Raw genomic sequence first — 22,233 nt, 5'->3', positions numbered from 1 at the left:
TTGACGATTTATCTAAAGGCCCCTTTTTGAAGGGTTTTTGATGTATGCCTAAAACAAGAGGAGCCTTATTACTCTTTGCAGAATCAAAGGTCCCCTTAGGCATAGGGGGGTCCAAAGCCACCAAAATTGGGTCCTTTGAACCCTGTGATCCAAGAAGATCTCTGATATCTTGAACAAGAGGGAGAAAATCGATATCTGAATGCTCGACCTATAGGTCCCCTGCAGAAGGAATCAAGTCCTCTCTTTGTGTATCCCCTACTTGAATCTCGTGCTGACTTTTGGCCTCATAAGAGAGTGCAACTAGGATGCCTTCCTTTTGGACCATGTCTCCAAGAGCCTCAAACCTGTTAAAGGTGTCATCAGTTCGCCTATCCATCCAGGTTCTCTTCTTACCTTTGCCCTTATTGCGAGATTTAATCTACATAAATCCCTCACTGTCAATAGGTCCGTTAGATGCCTTAGCCTTTCCCTTGTCCTCCCTAGGGGGTCCTGGAGCATCCAAGGGAGGCTTCTTATACCTGGGACATCTGCGAAGTAGATGCCCATATTATGGTAGATTATGCATCTAAATGGTAAGGTCTCATAGTCCAACTACTGAATCCATGAAAATGAGCCCATACAAATCTCCAAAGAATCTGGCAATGGATTATTTAAATCAACTTCTACACAAATACGAGCAAAAGAGATTACCTTACGATCTTGAGTCTGTGAAGCTGATCCCACAAGTTTTCCCAGAAGCATTGAGATTGAGTGGAGAATATCTTCCCTCCAAAATTCCAAAGAAAGTCTCGACAGGCAAACCCACACCAAAACTCGAGAGGGGATTTCTTCCGCAGAGTTAAAGCCTGTGTGCCAGGGTTTGATGAAGAGCCCCACCTGATTAAAGAAATAAGGGCCACCTTCAAAAGCCTTATTCCTATCCGACATGCATGAGAAGATAAACATAAAGTAATTATTAGCTGCTACTAGAATCTCCATATCTCCTTCTGGGTTCCACACCTGACAGCCCTAAGAATCCAACATAGGCAATGAAAGGCGGAGGCCTAGAAATTTGCAAATCAGAGCATGATTGCTCCAATACTCGACATCCTCTAAAAGATGTTCTGGTTGGATAACCAAGATTGGCTGGACCTTAGCTTTTTGCAAACATCCATTGATTTTTTGTAATCAGAGCTTCCCATTTGAGGAGGATTCTCCTTCCCCCGATTGGGGTAAACCATTCTGAGCCTTACTACCGGCATGTACCACCGAAGCCAGCTCACCCATCTCCAAATCTTCACCAGGAGGTAGGGGAGAGGCGACCCCAAGATCTCCCATTCACCCTGAACCCTGATTCAACAACAAAAAAGGGAAGGATGGGGAAAAAGCCCCTCAACCCACAATAGCACCGATCCCCCCCCCCAAAAAAATGTACCAGTGACCAGAAAACAACAGGCGTTCACCCGCGGCAAGAGGGAGAACCCGTGTTTGATAAGAAGCATGCAGCAGCGGCCCCCAAAAATAAAGGCAGATACCACCAAGACTAGGACCGTTGCGGGCTAGGGCACGCAGGCCCTAGCAGAGCATGAAATGCCCGATCATGACCTTCAATCACAGTCCCAACACTTCCTTAGTCGCGCTCCAAATCCTCAAGTAAGATCGTGGCCTTCCTTCCTTTCATTCTTTCCTATCGAAATGATATATTTTAAATTGACTAGGTGAGGTAGAATTCTTTTTTTTTTGAATAAATAATTGTATTATCGTCTTGTCATGGATTTGGGCACTCTTCTTCAACATTCTACAAAAATTTCCAATTCATCCTCGAGCCTTTTATCATGCCTTTGAGATTTTTATCACATCGGTAGCACATTGGTATGACCACCTTCCTCATGAATTATATTCCACTAAAGAGAGTCTCTCCCTTCTACTTTATTTATAATACTTTTGATAGCATATTGTCTCTTTGTCCATCTCTTGTTGAAATTATCATTATTTATTTCCCCAATACAATCATCTATCACTCTTTCTAGCATATTTATTTGGTTAGTGTAGAGGTGGAAACACCAAAGTAGGGATCTAACTAAGGTTATTTTCATGTGTGCAAATTGGTGGAGAATTTTATTTGAGATAGCAACCTCATGACATATCAAATTTAGTGTTATCTTTTTCCTCATCTCCTTATTCTATATTATAATCATAGGTGCAATCATCTTCAATTATTGTACTTATGTCTCTTTTGTTAGCTTAGCACTTTATTATCTTCTTCATCTTTGAGGTCATCTTTGTACTTTATATGCACGAGACTAACATGTGGCACACTACCATCCTATACTTGCACATTTGTTTGAGGTAGAGAGTTTGAAGAGTTTGGTGTGTGATAATTGTAACTTCCTCTTTTAGTTTTTATAATCAAAATATTTTTATCTTTCAAGCTCTTCAAGGCATTCCTGCTTTACCACACTAACATCTTAATTGTTTTTTAATCACTTATTTTTAAAATTTAGAATCTTAGTTCATAAAATCATGTTTGTCACACTTACTATTTGGCCCTAGCTCACCAACATGCTAGCAGGAGTTAGATGGTGTAAGGAAAAGTTCATCGTTAAAGACTTTATTGATCTTAAGTTCAGTGTAATTTTTCATTCTCCATATTTTTGCGAAACTGATGTGAAATTTTAGGGTCCTACATCATACCTTTCCCTGTCTAAGAAGAATTCCCTTAATAGAGATGGTGACCATCACTCTAATTTTACTGCCCACCTGGAGGTTGCTTGAGATAAATATCACTTTCACCCCTGTGGATAGGTCATACAACAAAGAGCCTTCTCCCCTCTATGTCTTTGCATTGACCAATGTTGTCTCTATGAGGGGTGTCTTGGTCAACTTTACATACCAAATGTCATCCTTGAGGAGTTCCTCTTCATCAATGACCCATTCATGGGAATTATGGTGAGTTTTCTAACACCATTCAAATACATGATGGGTTGTCTCTTCCCCCTTTTGGGTCCAAAAATTTAATGGTCCATGTTGGACATAAGGCAATGTTTTTAATATTTGTTGTGATCCTTAATTTGGACTTCTTTCAGAGAAAAGCAGGTATCCCTTGGTTGACCTTCATGGGAGTTTTTCCCTCAATTGTGCATAAATGCCTAAATATTCCCCATGAGGTTGTTATCTATATTATCCAAGATACTATATCACCCCTTGTTATCCCATAGGGGCATCTTTCATGATCATTCCTATCTTACTTTGGTAGAGCCCCTACACTAATTGGGGTGTAATGTTCCTTGCTGATAAAAAGTATGAATCAAAGGAACTAAATTTGAAATATGTAGCACCTACTCCTTTTCCCCTTACTCAACCCTCTCAAGATGCTTGAATTTATTTTTCCTCTACTCATTCATTTGAGACTCAATTAAGTATGTACCCCATGGGAAGCCTCCTTACCTACCTCAAGTCTTGTAGCCTCCAATGATGTCTTCTACTCTTACATTTGCACCTAGTGTGGCTAATGGAAATATATCAATGATGTAAAATTATGAGGTGTTTCCCCCTTTCTCAATCTTCATCATTGTATATATATCTCTCCCGATCATTATGGTAAGGGCAAGAGATCTCTAAAGAGCACACATCTCCCTTGACACCTACCCTCCAACCCATAAGGACATCCTTTATTTCTTCTTTTTCCCATAAGGAAAAAAAAGAAAGATCACCTATGAATGAGAAGGTAATTCCTATGTAAGAACCACCTCCTACTTTGTTAGTGAGACCATATTATTTACCGATAATGACATCAATGACCTCTCTAGTAAAGTAGGATGTCATTACACCCTCACATGCTTCTTAGCTTGGTTCCCATTTGCATAAAAAATAGATTGAATGTGAACCTAAGTGTCATCTATGAGATAGGGCCTTCGGTCATGAAGCCATAAAAATGATTGCGAATGTATCTCATAAGACCAAGTATATTTATTTTGCTTCTTGATGCAGATAGGCTTAGGTGTGCACTCCACACCTTTCCCCTATGAAACCTGATCATGTTCTATCATAAAATTCCTACTCTACTTCTATATCTATCATCTCCAAGGATCCCATAACTTCTTGGAATTCCCAAGTCCCCTTAATAAACCTTTTCAACTATTCAACATTTCAAGAGGTTCTGCTCTTGCTCCTCCTAGTGTCCCTTTATGGCTCTTGAATGATATAATTTCACCCCAAGATCCAAACTACCTTATAATTATTTGGCCCTTTCTACAACCCTATTATGGCATATAGAACCAAATTAGATGAGCTTATTATAACTATTTATCTATGTTCCCTAACTAGCCTTCAAGTTCCTAATTAAGCCTAATAGCCAATTAGGTCTCCTCAAGCAGTTCTATCCCTACAACTTCTAATTTTTCCAAACACCTTGGAATTTTTTATATGGTTTTGGATACCCTTCTGGGCCCTTGACAACATACTCCAAAATTGGCTTTCCTACCTACCAATGGCTTACCAAACTGAGATCACCCAAGTAGGCCTAATAAAACTAGTTAGGCTTATTTTGCAACACAACTACCCAATAATGGATTGATTAATGAAGCTAAATTTTGGAACACCTCTATCTCTATGCAAAATTCCCAATTCTACCCTTAAAACATGACCAAATCATGCATTTCTCTAACTATTGCACTCATTTTCCCAATTCTATAACCAGTCACATAGAGATGCCTAGTTAGGGCTTCATATTTCTCCCAAAATCCTCTTCTCCTGTTCTAAAATTAATTTATTCCAATTGTAGATTGTTCTACCTCACTTTCTACTAAGGGCCATAAGTTTCCAGTGGTGGAAAGTGCCCCAAATCATATTTGTTCAGTGAAACCCTAGGTTCTTAAGGGTTTACACACTGTTTGCGCAAAAATATTTGGATCTTTCTCTAGGAATAAGATATGAATATACCAAAAAAAAAAAGACATATAATTCAATCTTCTACACAACTATGCCAAGTATTCACATTTTCAAATCAGTACACAACCATGGGCATATGCACCGAGTTGTGGTGCCAAAAAGGTGACATGGTTTTTTTTTCTTCCTAATTTCAATAGAGCGTGCACACTATAATGATGGGCTGCAGACCCGCAACCCATCATTTTTATGTTCTTTTTTTGCTATTCCCACAGAGAACAGTGCGCATGCGGGTCAAAAACCCAAGTTTTCACTTTCATTTGCAAATATGCCTCCTCGCCAACGAAATTGAAGACAACAAGCACACCCACGACGATACCATAAGTGATATTAACTTAACTTTGCATTGTTTAATATGTTTTTCATATTGTTTTGTAGGTTTTCTATATTATTTTGTAGGGCTTTTACAAATTTCATTTAGATTTGTTTATTTATTTGGATTTCAATTGATTTTTTATTAGGAAATGTCCATAATCAACCGGAAAATCCACAAGAGCCTCAAAACCCTCAAAACCAAAACCATCCTCAAGAAGAACAACAAATTCTACAACCCGAACCAATTGCAAGACCTCTGCCAGGCACACAAGAAAATATAATAAATGAAATAGAGAGAGGCAATACTGAATTAGAAAGACTCATTGCTCGGTTGAAAGAATTTGGACAAACCAATCCAATGAGGGCTCAATTGGCATCATCCCTTGAATCCATTAACACCCAGATAGCCTCAATTAGTGGTCAGTTAGATATTTGGTAGGTTAAGAGGGATGAACAAAAAATATTTAATGCAAATAAATTGTCATATGAAGATGTTAAAAAAAAAGAAATACCAAAAGGTAGTATATGTGCATTATTTAGAAAACCCGGTGAGCAAAATACTGTTAGAGAGGATACTAAATGATTCCCCATCCATTGGTGCATACACGATGCTATTAGAATTTTTTTTTGGGATAGATGGTGGATGGTTTTTGATGCCCCTCCTTGCAAGAATCACGAGGTCCCCATGTATTTTATGAAGAAATTATATTGTGAGTTAGTCCTTGGGGAGTTCCCCAATTATTTTGATATATTAGACTCCCAGGGTAGAGGTGGGGGGTCATCATTTGAGAGGTCAGGAGCACGTCGTGACCCTAATGTAGTTAGGGCACTTGTGGTCAAGCCATAATGCGAGCATGTGACTATTCCTTCAGTTGTGAAGGAACATGTAGAGGCTAGCACTCTAGGGACCATTAATGCTTTGACGCAAACCCTAATCCATTCTACGAGCCCATTAGTTGAGGGGGAGGCTTCTGTGCATCGTGGTCACATGTGCACTTCATGCGGATCCCTATGCACATTTGGCACTCATGCTGGAGATGGTGTGGATGATGGGCTTGTCACCGATCAGTTCCTGAACGAGACATTTGGCATTGACACACAGGTAAATTACAATTATAATTTACTAATTTGATCACATTTCATATGTATAGTGAATGATTAATTAATTAGCATCTATTGACATTGTTCAAAATTTAGGGGTAGAGTGTTGTTGCGCCCAACAACGATCCTCCAGGCCCATTTTTTGTCCCTTCCACGAGTCCTGAGGTATGTATCGATTTAATCATTTTAATTAATATATATATTTATTACGTAATCATATTAAGGATTGACAAAAAAATTATGCATGTGCATTAGTTCTCCATAGGACCCTCAACCTTTACCACAGACTCCGAGCATAGACATCATACGAGCTTCACACAGGTACAGTTGTTTCATGTTAATTTAATTCATTTGATTATATTTATTTTATATTTCATGTTAGATGTAACGTGTATTGTATGACATGCAGCTGATGATGTCGGACACACCTCCTCATTCGGGACAGTTTGTTGATAGTGGAGTGGCTGCAACTGTGGCTAGCTCGCATCCACTGACGGAGGTATGAAAGAATTTTCTTCATTTTAGTTGTTGTTTATAATAGTTAATCTCAAAATTTCTAATGTTAACCTTTGTTTATATATTATTATAGCTTTTATGGTTTTTACACAAGCAGTATGTATGTTAGGCCTACTGATACTCTTTTAATTGTGGATCGAAACCTTGTTTTTGTTTTACTAAGTGGTAAGGGGTAGTTTTGTTTAATGGTTATCTGCTGATAATAGGTTAGTTTGTTGTTAAAGGGTCAGTACCCTAGTTTTCGCTACTTTTAATTCAAAAACTAGGAGTGAAGGTAGAAGTAGCAGTGAAAGAATTAGATAAAGAAGAACTAGGAGCGCATATTGAAGTTAGAAGTAGAGAAGAAGTAAGAAAATCAAATAAAGGTATGAGGACTAAGAGTAGGAGATAATGAAATTAAAAGTAAAGATAGGAATAGAAGATTAGTTGTATTCCAAGTTGATTGCAACTAGGAGTAGGACCTACAAGATGGAAGTTATATGTTTTCTATAAATAATAGTCAAGTTTAAAGATATAATTGGTGATTAGATATACTCACCTTGGTCTAGTAGAGTCATAAGTGCAAGAGAATTTGTGTTTCAAATTAATATTATTCATAGGCCAAAGTAAAATGTTGAACTTGATAATAGAACTAGGCATATCCTTAGGATTCAAAGAGACTATAGTTTTTGGAATCAACACCATCAAATCTCCTTCACTATTTCTTTGGGATGAATGGAATTAGCATAACAAAATTCTACATTCTTTCATTCTCCTCCTCCTCCTCCTCTCATACAAAATAAAGTTGGATAAGATAACTTACTAGACTTTTGGATTCATGGCCCTTCTCTCTTCTTTTCATACTCTTATAGCTATGCTAGTGGGACAAATCATTGAGTATTTTCTTATCTTTTATTTTTGCTCTTTCTTTTCTCAAGTGACCACTTGAGCTTTTGCTATAGCTTTTTCAACACGATGTTTGAGATTGAGACATTTTCTTGAGTGAGGTCTTTTCAACTAGTTGACTTGGAATCTTAGTAAGCTTTAGGATTTTGTTGTTCTTTTATGTATCCCTGCAAATGAATGTAATAGTTAATATTCTTGGTTTGGGAGCTTTTGTCCTTTAGCTTGGTGATATTTAATCTCCTTGTAGTTTTCCCAAAATATTTACCTCTTTCTCTTTTTTTCTTCTACTTTATTGTGTGCATGAGGTGGACACATGCTTCCAATAAAGTGGGGACTACACGTATCATTTGAATGTAGGAGTTGATGAAATCCAACTCCGCAGTCGCCAAGATCACCTACATGCAAATAGCTTGCTAAAGAGAAATCGAAGGAGCAAGAGCTTGAAGGAAACAAAGCAAGAGAAAATATGAAATTGCTATGTGAATGGATGATTTTACAATGAGAGAGAGATCACTTATAAAGGCCTCAAGGAAGCTTGTAGAACAAGTTAGAAGGAGGTAGAAGATAAGGTTGACAACCAAGCATCCACAAAAAAAGTGGAACATGCTAGAAGGGAACAAACTCCCATGTTTTCAACAACTAACCACTACATGCATTAAATATAAAATATTAAATAAATGCATTTACCTAAGTAAGCTTAAGTAATAGAATAAACAATTAATAATTAATTATTTACTCTAACACGCCCCCTTAAGTGCAACTTAGGAAAATGCCTTAAGCTCACAAAACTAAGATGAATGCAGAACGGGTCCCTGCAACAAGGCCATGTTAGGTACCCATGTACAATGCAAGAAGATGCAACCTCTATAAGGGCCCGTTTGGTAGCTGGAATTAGAACAAAATTGGCATTCAGAATTCTAAAAAAATTCTAATCTATTGTTTGGGTCCGCACAATCGGAATTGGAATTGGAAAAAAATGGAATCCGATATCCCCATTTGACCCCCAAAACAAGGATTCCAAATTCCTTCAAATACTTGTTATTTGGAATTCTCGTTTTAATTCCCATTTTTTGAAAATGAGGATTTCAACTAAAGTAAAATTTGATTGGGTTTGACTTTCAGATGCCCATTTGGGGGCACTTTTTTTTGCACTAATTTTTGAAATTTAATTTTTTTAAATGGGGGGAAAATTTTTCGCTATTACTTTCTCATATATTTGCCACTGTTGAGTAATTTATCAGGCTTTTTCTGCCTGATCCGCCTCAGTAGTTACTGCAAAAAAGTTTGGTGAAATAACTTTTTCACATACATTGTTTCTCAGTTAAATGAATTGTATGCAGGACAAAAACAATCTACTCTATTAATTTTTTTTTCTGGCGTAAAAGTGTTTCCAGGTAAGATTTCGTAAAAATTTAATATAAAAATTTAGACTTTGCACCTGCGAGTTTGAATGTTGTGATGATCAAATTTTTTATTGGATCTCTACAAATATATATATTTTTAATGGGATGTTTTTTACTCTTATTTCATCAATTCTTGTGATTCAGATTCATTCAACGAGACTTGAACAATATACATATTTCATATCAATAATTATGTGAATTATAATCAATGGTATTTTTTTTATAGAGCAAGAGTCGTAAAAATTTTAGTATCCATTTGTACAATCTCATCCTCATCCGTTATGATAATGTTTACTTTCAACATGACTTAATCTTTTTATACTTGTTAAAAATGTTTGGACTTCAACAAACCAAATAAGTATTGAATTTTTTTGCATGATGATAATGCTACAGTTGGATGATAATATTTTGCATGTTATTTTGGCTAGTATTCCAATTCCACAATGTGCAACCAAACGAAGGAAATTTGTATTCTCACAATGAATTCTTGGTCAACCAAACAATCCCAAATTTGATTCCCTAATCATAATCTAGATTCCAAGTTTCAGAATCCCAAAGCTAGCATTCCGAATGCCAATGCTTAATTTATATTCCAGCAACCAAATGGGCCCTAAATGGGAAAAGATAGAAAACCACATGGGAAAAACCCTCCCCCAAAAAGAGGTAAGAACAAACATGCTAAAAAATAAAGGAAGGAAGGAAGGAAGGAAGGCCTCAAAAAGACCCCCCAAGGACAACTTCCATTGGAAATTTTTCAAGAGACTCTCTCAAAACCATAAGTACAACCAGCCCCCCCATGAGAGATACTAAAGCCTCCACAGAATAAAGGAGCCCCTAAAGGAGTGATCGAACCAATGCAACTCCAATGTGGAAGAAACAAGGGTACATAACAAGGGAATCCCTGAATGAGAGGCAAAAATGGAAAGCCTAGTTGATGCCTAGAGGAGAATGTATGAGGATCTGGAAATGGAATCCCCAAGGCAGGTGTGATGACACTATCATGAATGTCCACTGTAGTATCTGCAAAAAGTGTACCTGGAGTCTCAATAAATGAAGCTAGAAGATCAGGTAGAGCAGAAGGAGAATCTTGCAGAGAAGAAAAGCCCTCAACTGGATGTGACGTGGCAGTCAAAATAGGGATCTCAAGAACAATACAAAGGTTCAAGTATCTTGACTGCACCACATGATGCTCCTGCGAAAGAGAAGTAGTGTGCTCCAATAATGGAGATGGTGGACCAAAGTGTGAGAAGGTGTAGAGATGAGTGGAAGGATCAACTACCCCTGTAGCAATAAGACCTCCTGTTACATGATCCCAAATGAAGACTGAATCAGCAGTGAACTCAACTATCTTCCGTAATCCACTGCATGTAATCTGAGAAATCAAGAGAAGGTTGGCAGACAAAGATGGAACATAAAATACATCATTGAATATACCATCTTGGATGTGAACTAAACCTTTCCCATAGACTGGTAATGCAGTGTTATTCCCCATGAGAATATGAGGAATAGGAGAAGCCTTAAGAGTAGAGAAGACACCTTGAGAAGATGTCATATGGTGAGAAGCACCTGAATCTAGTATCCAAGGAACCTGTGAAGAAGATGCAATGGTAGCCTGTAATGCATGATCCTTTCCAAGATCCAATGTAGATGGAAAAGATGGGGAATAAGATTGAAAGGCAGATCCATGTGAGGTAGAAGAGGATGGAGAAGAAATGGTGTTCTTTTGAAGAAGAGCTTGCAAATTTGCAATTTGTTTCACATAGCCATCAAATCTCTTCTGAAAACAATGTGCCTCATCATGAGATCGTTTCCCACAATAGGAACAGGTAGGAATCTCAGTCTTCTTTTTCTCCTTCTTCTTAGAAGATGATGAACCAGTAGAAGAGGGATCTAATATCTGCTTCGACTTTTGCTCCTGTGTAAGCAATGCTTGTGATTGTGAACCTGAAAGTGAATCCATCTGAGTAATCTTGGACTGTTCACAGGTTAACTGATCACAAAATGTCTCAAAAGAAGGCATCCTATGTCTATCACCCAAGGCATCCATAGTGGAGTAGAAAGTGGAAGAGAAGATTTGATACTTTCCTCTCAACTTTGAGAGTATAAAAAATATACACTCATCATTTGTCTTAGTTTTCCCACATCCCTGCAAAAGTGTATGTAGAGATTTGAACTTCATCAAGAAGTCTTCAATGGTGGGAAAGTTGTCAGGTGTCAAAGAAGTCAACTCTGCATCTAGCTGAAGTGCCTGGAACTCATTCACTTGGCCAAACAAAGTCTAAAATTTGAGCCAATAAGCCCGTGGAGTAGTCAAACCATCCAAGTGAAATAGTAGATTGTTTGAAATGTTTAGTGCAATCAATCCCATGGCCTCATCCATTTTGTTCCTATGCTGAAGAACCTCAAAATCTCGTGTAAGAACAGGTTGATTCTCATCCAAACATGACCATAAACCCCTTGACATGAGAAGCCGTGTCATTTGTGCCTTTCAAGTGTGATAGTTGTGTGGTGTGAGACAGGTCATAGATGGATCCGCTATTGAGAGAAAGAAGAAGATAGAAGTAGAAGGGTCTTATTCTGAATTAAATTATAGAAAAGAAAATGCTCCCCCCCCCACAATGTATAAATTGGGCACTCTTTACTTAGTGCAATTATAATAGCCAATTTAGGGCCTATTTCTGAAAGTAATATTTTTGTCCACAGAATCTATAATCTAATTGCAGATCTGAAAAGTAGACAAAAAAATATACACTTTCAAAAAAAATAGAACCTGATTATGTGTCCAGATGAGCCTGTACTGAGCATTTGAAGTGGCAAAAATTGAGAATTGCGAGTTGCAGAAAAAAATAGGAACAAAGATCTCAAACCACCTGTACCAATGTGTAGATCATGAAATCCTACCCCAAAAAAAAAAAAATTGCTCGAAAAAATGAGTCCGTATGAGGGAGATATCGCTGTTTGAAAATCACCGCTGTAGTTATTTTTTCTGAATCGCCGCCGTCGCACCTTCAAAAAATAAAGAAAAAAGCCCAAAAAATATTAGATCTGTTATGTCAAATCCTCTTTCTCCTTTTTCTCCAAATACTAAAAAAAATGCTTTTCTCCTTGATTGAAGAAAAAATCACAAACAAACTAGGGTTTGTGTCTCCGAATCGTGGCTTCAAAAAAATCTTTCGAACAAAAAGCAGCAGGGAGGCTCTGATACCATGTAGGAGTTGATGAAATCCAACTCCGCAGTCACCAAGATCACCTACATGCAAATAGCTTGCTGAAGAGAAACTGAAGGAGCAAGAGCTTGAAGGAAACAAAGCAAGAGAAAATATTTGACAATAGGAAAAATGAAATTGCTATGTGAATGGATGATTTTACAATGAGAGAGAGACCACTTATAAAGGCCTCAAGGAAGCTTGTAGAACAAGCTGGAAGGAGGTAGAAGATAAGGTTGACAACCAAGCATCCACAGAAAAGTGGAACATGCTAGAAGGGAACAAACTCCCGTGTTGTCAACAACTAACCACTACATGCATTAAATACAAAATATTAAATAAATGCATTTACCTAAGTAAGCTTAAGTAATAGAATAAATAATAAATAATAAATTATTTACTCTAACATTGAAAAAGTAAGAACACTTATTTGGTATTAATTTTAGCCCCATTTTAATATACATTATGGGTTCCTACATTGATTTCACACTCTCCTAACACTCATTGGACCTTCAAATTATTATTTAAGTCCTATATTGATTCATTTTCTTTAAAAACTCAAGGTTACCCTTATCTATAAGTGTGCTTCTCTATTTCAACTTGAATCAAATAATTCCTATCATTTATTGGACCTTATCTTACCATTTATGACATGTATTTTCTTTCTAAACCCAAAAATAAGTTGTTAGATCAAATTTCACACGCTCTAAATATCTTGGACCCACAATCAAAACTTGGGTTGGAATTGGTGGGTATAAGATGACTTTGGTGATATTTACTTAGGTACAATATTTTTGTTGGTGATATGTGTATTTATAAGTGATTATATTTATTGAATTGTTGTAGGGTCTCGTCATGCCTGATCATCCACGAGTATTTGAGGTGAACTTACAGAGTGACTATTTGTTGGTGGTAAGAAAATAATTGATTTTGTGTGTACATATATTTGATTTCAATGTATAATAAATATTGATTCATATCTACTTTCTTTGTATCAGTTGGAGCTGGAGAAGAGCCTCAACAAGAGGTCGAGTGAGCGTGTCAGGAGGGCCTCGTCATCTCCATTGTCTCCCTCCACACAACGGTAGAGGGTGTCGAGAGACTTGTTTCCTTCCCCTCATGGGAAGGAAAAGATGTAGTTGATCTAGACATGTATATATATATAGGCATCAGTGGACATATTCGATACACATTTGATGTATATGACATTCTATATTTGATGTATGACATTTGTTTGATGTATGACATTATTCGACTTATGACATTATTGGTTAATATATATGCTATGTTTGTTCATGTATGACATTAGATTAGATATGTTCATGTATGACATTAAATTAGATATGTGCATGTATGAAATTAAATTCAATACCTAATCTATTCAAAACTTTGATAGAATATTGATTAACAATAAACTTTATCATTGTTTAAGCATAAGTTAATCATTTGCAATATGTCATCATCATATGATTTATGATCTTGTTCATGTTAAAAGTTTTCCTTCTCTATCATTTGTTTATCAAGTTTAATTCAATACCTAATTAGTTTGAATTTTTGATACAATAGTAGAGAAAAGATGGATTATTTGCAAAAAAAAGTTATTTAAAAAATCATAAATGTAACATAATCATTGATAGTTTTATGTGTTTTCATACAATAATGATTGTAACATAATCACCAGTTGATTGGAATGTGTTGTTATTATTCTATAGTAACTAGATTAAGGTAAAAATAAAAGTTTAATAAATAGTTGTGATGCATAAGAAAGAGAGATATCTAAGATCACACATAAGATACTTGTAAGAGGGAGCTATACTTGTTAACGAATTTACAGTGCATGTTATGGAAAATCATAGAGCATCTTTAAAAGGAAATAAAATAGTATGACAAGTGGAAGGAACATGTTGTATTGTAGACTCGTATTCAAAATTGGGTGTTATTTTCTAATGAAGGATTCAAGCACTACAATTTGGTAGTTTTAGCTCATGTTATCCTTGTATCTCACTCTCTCTTATTCACCCCCCCCCCCCTCTTCGTATTTCTATTTTTACTATATCTATGTAGCCATCTATCCTCTTCATCTCCCCCTCACTAATGTAGAGATGTTGAGCAAGAAGTGAGGTTTAAGCACTTTCTTGTTCCTAATCTACCAAACTAAACTTATGGCCTTCCTAATATCTCACTCCTTTAGGATATCATTTTTTGTGGCCTATCTAAAGTGATAGGGTCATTTGTGAACTCCTCTAAGGTGAGTATTTCTCCAATCAAGATCTTGCACCTTTTTGTTTTAGGGACACTAGACCTATTCCAAGCCAATAACTGTAACTCTTCACCAATGGCTTCACCAACCCCAAGTTCCTATTAGGAAACCTTCCTTATGTTGAACTGATTGAGAATCAACTCTTGGTTTAACCCTCCAATTGTCATACAGTACAAAATGTTGACTATCATAGAATTCCTTGTAGGTCTCCTAATCTGATTTTTTGGACTTAAATTCCTCTTAGGTTGAAATCTAACTATTCTATGGGTAGATTCAAACCCCCTTTGGAAATTTATTTAAGACTCCAAAGCCTAGATTCCCAATTCCATTCTTGTAGCACCTAACCAATGTAAAGTACATAGACCTAATAAGGTCACACTAGGTTTGGTTTTCAAAGTAATTACCAGATAATTGGTGCATGAATTAGTGCATGGCCTTAGACCTCCTCTATTCACCAATATTTATCATCTTCAAATTATGATGAAACACAATAATGTTTCCACTTTTTTCTATTATATATTCCCCCTTATGAAAATACTCATAGAACTAATAAACCATTCATCTCCTCCTTGCAACACTTCTCTACTTCATGTCTTTGCTTGACTCATATATTCTATTTTTACATCACTACCTTTGATATAAGTCCATTCAATATTTTATCTTCATTAACAATTTATCAATGTTTTAAACTAAATTTCCAATGTTGTTAACTAAATTTCCCCTTTTCTTAACATCTTTAAAGTTAGTCAATATTGATTATCCGTTGTCACATAGAAATAGGACAAGATTGGGGATAGGGTTTACCCACCACTTGAAGCTAACAGAATAGACAATTCGATCCCACGACGAAAGGTGAGAGAGATTTAGCAGTTGGCAACTTTGTACTAGCCAACACTGCAAGTTTCAGCATCACCAGAGATGGCGTTGTAAAATGAAAATGGAATGTGATCTCCAAAAAGTGATAGAGGTTATTGTAGGTCTCTGCAACACGATTCTGGAGGAACTAGAATTGCATCCATACCTCGCATGAGCTCCGAGATATGTCCTGTCATAGATCGCAGCCATATGGGATTTAGTGACCTTTGGGGACATTTTGGTTCGGCGTGCTTGAGAATGTTCGAGCACTGAAGGGGATAGGATGAGGTTGAGAATAAGGTTTACCTGGCCACCTAGAGCTAACAAAGAAGACAGTTCGATCCCACGATGAAAGGTGTGAGAGATTTGGTAGTTAGCAACTTTGTACTAGCCAACACTGCAAGTTTCAGCATCTTGATGGCATTGTAAAATGAAAACAAAATGTGATCTTCAAAAAGAGAGAGAGGTTATTGTAGGTCTCTGCAACACGGTCTTGTAGGAATTAGAATCACATCCATACCTCACACGAGCTCCAAGATATACCTCGTCAAAGATCGCAGCCCTATGGGATTTAGTGACCCTTGGGGACATTCTGATTCGGCGTGCTCGAGAACGTTCGAGCACTGAAGGGGATAGGATGAGGTTGAGGATAGGGTTTACCCAGCCACCGAAGCTAATAGAGTAGACACTTTGATCCCACGATGAAAGGTGAGAGAGATTTGGCAGTTTGCATCTTTGTACTAGCCAACACTGCAAGTTTCAGCATCACCCGAGATGGCTTGTAAAATGAAAATGGAATGTGATCTTCAAAAAGAAAGAGAGGTTATTTTATACCTCTACAACATGGTCCTGTAGGAACTAGAATCACATCCATACCTTGCATGTGCTCCGAGATATACCCTGTCAAAGATCACAACCCTATGAGATTTAGTGACCCTTGGGGACATTTCGGTTTGGCATGCCCAAGAATGTTCGAGCACTGAAGGGGATAGGACAAGGTTGAGGATAGGGTTTACCCAACCACTCAGAGCTAACAAAGTAGACAGTTCGATCCCACGACGAAAGGTGAGAGAGATTTGGCAGTTTGCAACTTTGTACTAGCCAACACTGCAAGTTTTAGCATCACCTGAGATGGCGTTGTAAAATGAAAATGAAATGTGACCTTCAAAAAGAGAGAGAGGTTATTGTAGGCCTCTGCAATATGATCATGTAAGAATTGGAATCACATCCATACCTTGCATGAGCTTCGAGATATGCCCCGTCAAAGATTGTAGCCCTACGGGATTTAGTGACCCTTGGGGACATTCCGGTTTGGCGTGCTTGAGAATGTTTGAGCACTGAAGGGGATATGACGAGGTTAAGGATAGGGTTTACCGAACCACCCGAAGCTAATGGAGCAGACAGTTTGATCCCATGACGAAAGGTGAGAGAGATTTGGTAGTTTGCAACTTTGTATTAGCTAACACTGCAAGTTTCAACATCACCTGAGATGGCATTGTAAAATGAAAAAGAAATGTGATCTCCAAAAAGTGAGAGAGGTTATTGTAGGCCTCTACAACACAATCCTGTAAGAACTAGAATCACATCCATACCTCACACGAGCTCTGAGATATGCCCCATCAAAGATCGCAGCCCTATGGGATTTAGTGACCCTTGGGGACATTCTGGTTCGGCGTGCCCGAGAAAGTTCGAGCACTGAAGGGGATAGGATGAGGTTTAGAATAGGGTTTAATCAGCCACCTAGAGCTAATGGAGTAGACAGTTTGATCCCACGACAAAAGGTGAGAGAGATTTGGCAGTTTGCAACTTTGTACTAGCCAAAACTGCAAGTTTCAGTATCACCCAAGATGGCGTCATAAAATGAAAATGGAATGTGATCTTCAAAAAGTGAGAGAAGTTATTGTAGGCCTCTAAAACACAGTCTTGTAGGAACTATAATTGAATCCATACCTCGCACAAGCTCCAAGATATTCCCTGTCAAAGATCGCAACCCTATGGGATTTAGTGACCCTTGGGGACATTCTGGTTCGGCGTGCCTGAGAACATTCGAGCACTGAAGGGGATAGGAAGAGGTTGAGGATAGGGTTTACCTGGCCACTCGGAGCTAACAGAGTAGACAGTTCAATCCCACGACGAAAGGTGAGAGAGATTTGGCAGTTTGCAACTTTGTACTAGCTAACATTGCAAGTTTCAACATCACTCGAGATGGCATTGTAAAATTAAAATGGAATATGATCTCCAAAATGTGAGAGAGGTTATTTTAGGTCTCTACAACACGGTCCTATAGGAAATTGAATCACATCCATACCTTGCACGAGATCTGAGATATGCCTCATCAACGATTGCAGCCCTGTGGCATTTAGTGACCCTTAGGGACATTCCGGTTCGACATGCCCGATAATGTTCAAGCGCTGAAGTGGACAGGAGGAGGTTGAGGATAGGGTTTACTCGGTCACTTGGCACTAACAGAGTAGATAGTTCGATCCCACAACGAAAGGTGAGAGAGATTTGGCAGTTGGCAACTTTGTACTAGCCAACACTGCAAGTTTCAGCATCACTCGAGATGGCATTGTAAAATCAAAATGAAATGTGATATCCAAAAAGAGAGAGAGGTTATTGTAGGCCTCTGAAACACGGTCCTGTAGGAACTAGAATCACATCCATACCTTGCACGAGCTTCGAGATATGCCTCGTCAACGATTGTAGCCCTATGGCATTTAGTGACCCTTGGGGACATTCCGGTCCGGTGTGCTCGAGAATGTTCGAGCGTTGAAGCGAAAAGGATGAGGTTGAGGATAGGGTTTACCCAGCCACCCAGAGCTAATGGAGCAGACAATTTGATCCCATGACCTTTTTTCCACTAAGTTGCAAATTTGAGCAACTTTTACAACTTTCAACAATGCAACTTTGCACAAAAAGTGCAATTTTTACATTTTTCACTTGATTCCAATTCTATGACTTAGAAAAGGTTCGACAATAATAAAACCGCAAAGGAATATAGGAATATAGATAGTTTTATGGTTATTTCCTAAAAGTTGCTAAATTGTTGCAAAAGTTGCTAATGCAACTTTGCAATTTTTGCATTGACAACATTTGGGTGAATTATGCATTTTGGCTTGGAGGGTATGGAAACTGAAAGGTTTTGATGAGAACATGCTAGATAGGGTAGAAAAAACCTATTAAATCCTAAAAACATCTTAGAGTTGACTGTTTGTAGGATTTGCCCATCGGGACCTAGAAGGGTCACTTGGCACGTTGTTACAAATTTGCTCATTTTGGGTTGTTGCTTGGGTCCATCACCCTATCCTCTGCATCAGGATTGATCCTAGGTTAGGGGTGGATAGAAAAGACCTATAAAGGTATTAAATAATGTAATAAGGCTATCGAAGCCTCTAAAAGATGTAAAAGGCACTAAAAGTGCAATATTTTGTAAAATTGCCAACATTGGCAATATAAGCCAAAATGTGCTTAATCAAGTTATGTAAAGGGTCCAAAGGGAGGTTTCATTTGGTTTTGAGAGTCTAAATGAGTTTAAAACCTCATTCCCACATGTGGGAGACAAGTTTCGATAATCAAAATTGATTGCTCCAAAGGTGGATTTAGTGTTTTCTCTAAACAAGAGTTTCATTTTACATTGGAAGTCATCTAATATAACCAAAGTGAAGGTGTTTGAACCATTTTGGGATTCTAGAGACATTGCAAAGTAATATTTCTAGAAAGCCCTAGGGTAAAGGGGCTAGAAAGGAGGGTTTTGTAAAAACCATTGTAAAGTTGATCATGAGACCAAAAAAATAAAAGAATCCTTGCATTTGAGTCATCTCTTAAGACTGTTTTGGGTCATCAGAGTTCCAAAAGTCAAGGGATTGTGAGTTGCTTTGTAAATGGCCTTAAACTAGGCCTAGTTGGCAGACTGAAATAGCTAGTTTTGAGTCTTTATAATAGTTGGTATGTACTAAGTGCATGGTGCATGGTAATCTAGCCTTCTGGTGTTGTCAGTTTTGATTGTTCTAGAAAATCAGTTTCAGTTTGGTATTGGAAATAGTTTGGAGTTGGAGGACATATGATGGGGAGGATCTTGAACAAGGTTCTAGCCTCAACTAGTAGAACTCAATCCAGGCTTTCTCCTAGCCTCTTAGGGTATTTCTCCTATACCTTATTCCAAGGGAATCTTCTATCTATTCCCTTATTACACTAATCCTCACCAATCAACTCAAAACTCTATTTCACCATGGGGTCTCTCTAGTGCTCTCATTGCACCGTTCTTCACAATTGGCTTCCAAGAGTGCATTCTTGGCTATATTGAATTCCAAGGCTTGTATTAGGTCTCATTCAATAGTTTTTAGGATCACTAAATGGATTGGAGTATTGGGTTTCCAATCGATTTGTAGATTGCATAGTTAAGAGGGCTACTAGGACTAATAACAAATTAGGCCTCCAAAACTAATTTTTGGCTTATATCTCCTCCAACCCTTAAGAGGAACTCAAAAAAATTTGTGATTTGGGTACCCTTTTGGCTCCCTTTGAAGATTTTTTAGGTTTGCAACACCCAAGTTATCCGTACAAGGGATTCCCAAAAATATGCCTATTTACAAGGGTTTCTTGTTTGTATGAACATGAATATAGAGGGTTTTTCATTCCACCACTCAAATGGACTCTAAATGACTAATCTTCTGGAATTAATTTGCTTCACTCACCACTCTTGCCTTCCATGAATTTGTATTGCACCCAACTGATAGGGAGAGAAGGGATGAATCAATCACTGATTCATGTTTCCAGTTTACCTCTAAGACTTAGGTGTCCTCCACGATCACCACATGGATTTATAGGATCTTTTTCAAGCAAAGATCCACCAATCCTAAACCCTTCTCCACTGTCTTGAGAAGTTTTCACTTCTTGCTACGTGTCAGGCTGCCATTCTCAATGAAGATCATTGAAAACCTTCAATCAAACTAGGTTTCTTGACCAATCTTACCAACCACTTGTAGTATCATGGAAGGAGTCTCAAAACCTTGAAATTTACTCCTTTATCATGTCAAAATAGGTTTTTGAAGCCTTCTTCTTTACTGATTTCACCAAATTGCTCCAAAATAGAGCTATAAGGAATCAAAGTACAACCTGCCGTCCTATCTTGTTTGTTGGCCAAATGGATTGGTGGAGCACTATCCTTTCACCCAAAGAATCTCTTTTCACTCCTCTTCCAACCTCCTTCAACAACCTGCAACAAAATCCACAATCTTGCAATGTAAAATGCTTATTTATGCAACTCTTCCCTAACCAGGCTTGCTTTGGCTCGCTTAGGGCAAGAGATTAAAAATGCTTGCTAGCATTTTGAAGGGCCCTACTTTTTCTTTGATATAGTACATTGAGTGTACTCACTATCCCCAAAAGGCCATACAATTCCTACGATGGGATAGTGAGTTATCTTAGTTTCTTTACAAAGTGTTGTAAACTGGATAGCAAACTACCTAAAAACAAAAGATTTTTATAACTACCGAATGAAACGATTTCAAGCCAAAATTCCTAAATAAAAATTGTTCTAAATCATTCCATCTAACATTATATCAGGTAAAAAATGAAAAAACAATGAAGGAAAACCTCAAAACTGAAAAAAACCAGTCTTTTTGCTCTCAAAATGCATGCTACAACACTTGTTTTTTTCAAAATGACAACTTCTTCCTCACTTTAGGGTTTGGGAAGTCATTTATACTTCCTCCTAGGTCTTTTCCTCCCCTCCTAATGTTTTGCATCAGCCTCTTTATGTTTTAAAGAAAAAAACTCCAATTTCTAGCAAAGGACAACATTTTTTTCAAAAATTGCAAAATTGCAATAGAGCAACTTTTGCAATTTTTCTTGCTTACATGCCTTTTTACACTTCCAACTTGTCAAATAGGTCACCCCTTAGCAATTTCATGCTAGAGACCCTTTCTTAAGTTAGTTACTCATCACTTAAGCTACCCATTACCCCATGGTAAGGTATACCTTCCCTTTTAGGCCATTTTGCACTCTACCTAGGACATTTTGACTTCCTACACCCCAACCACCACACTTAGGAAGAAGTCAATAGTAGGAAGAAGAAGTTCTCAACTACTAGCCCATTTTTTAACATGGTTACTAAGAGAAAGTACAAACCTAATGTGGAAGGTAAGAATTATTGTTTGGGTAGGAAGAATAATAAAGAAATAAGAGAATTGGCAAGTAAAGTTGATATAGTAAATGGGAGATAGTTCACCATCTAGGATAGTTGTAACAAAAGTTATAAAGGAATATCATATCATAGAATATTAGAGGATTGAATGCTCCTCATAAGAAGGATATTTTGCGGAATGTGGTTTGGTAGCATAAATAGGATGTGATTTTGGTGCAAGAAACTAAGATGACTAGAGATAAAGGGGAAATGCTTTCTTTCTTCAAAATGGAAATTTTTGGTTTTTAGGTGATATTTTCCTTTATAATATTTCATTTATGTTCAAGTAAAGGTGAAGTAACCTTTGTTTGAATTTGGAAGTGGTTGGAGAAGGCACTTTGAGAAAGCCCTAGTTTTGAAGGGTAATTAGGCCTATTTTGTTGAATCCATAGTGTTGGATCAAATAGTTGGTCCAAAGGAAATAAAAATGAGATTGTTATATGTTGTCATACTCCAATAGTAGTATTTTTAACTATAATTTACTTGTATGGGGTTTGGGAGAAATTGGTGAAAATAAGGAATTACCTGATTCATAGCGATACCAAGATCAAGGCTAGATAATGTCCAAGTATGGGGTTTTGA

At 37.5% G+C, this 22,233-nt stretch overlaps 1 protein-coding gene across 1 annotated transcript; it reads left to right on the top strand.

Moving 5' to 3' along the window:
- The first annotated feature begins 569 nt into the window (after nucleotides 1-569).
- LOC149556143 (uncharacterized) lies at nucleotides 570-13,440 on the top strand. The gene is made up of 5 exons (XM_089829721.1): nucleotides 570-785; nucleotides 6,598-6,663; nucleotides 6,752-6,841; nucleotides 13,199-13,264; nucleotides 13,351-13,440. Exons 1-5 carry the CDS (start codon nucleotides 570-572, stop codon nucleotides 13,438-13,440), a joined length of 528 nt encoding a protein of 175 aa, XP_089685847.1.
- Nucleotides 13,441-22,233: the final 8,793 nt, after the last annotated feature.

This window comes from Cupressus sempervirens, chromosome 5 (assembly GCF_028749045.1).
Source record: "Cupressus sempervirens isolate cs-2001-9-10 chromosome 5, ASM2874904v1, whole genome shotgun sequence".
NCBI classification, from domain to species: Eukaryota; Viridiplantae; Streptophyta; class Pinopsida; order Cupressales; family Cupressaceae; genus Cupressus; species Cupressus sempervirens.
Note: the sequence above shows the minus strand (reverse complement) of the source record. Positions and strands in the feature narration are given on the sequence as shown.

What these genes read in the sequence shown, in the direction of transcription:
- LOC149556143 (XM_089829721.1), top strand. Translation starts at nt 570, where the DNA reads ATGGTAAGGTCTCATAGTCCAACTACTGAATCCATGAAAATGAGCCCA. An exon ending in GCTCGCATCCACTGACGGAG is followed by an intron (nt 6,842 to 13,198) that starts GTATGAAAGAAT and finishes GAATTGTTGTAG; the next exon opens with GGTCTCGTCATGCCTGATCA. An exon ending in AGAGTGACTATTTGTTGGTG is followed by an intron (nt 13,265 to 13,350) that starts GTAAGAAAATAA and finishes TCTTTGTATCAG; the next exon opens with TTGGAGCTGGAGAAGAGCCT.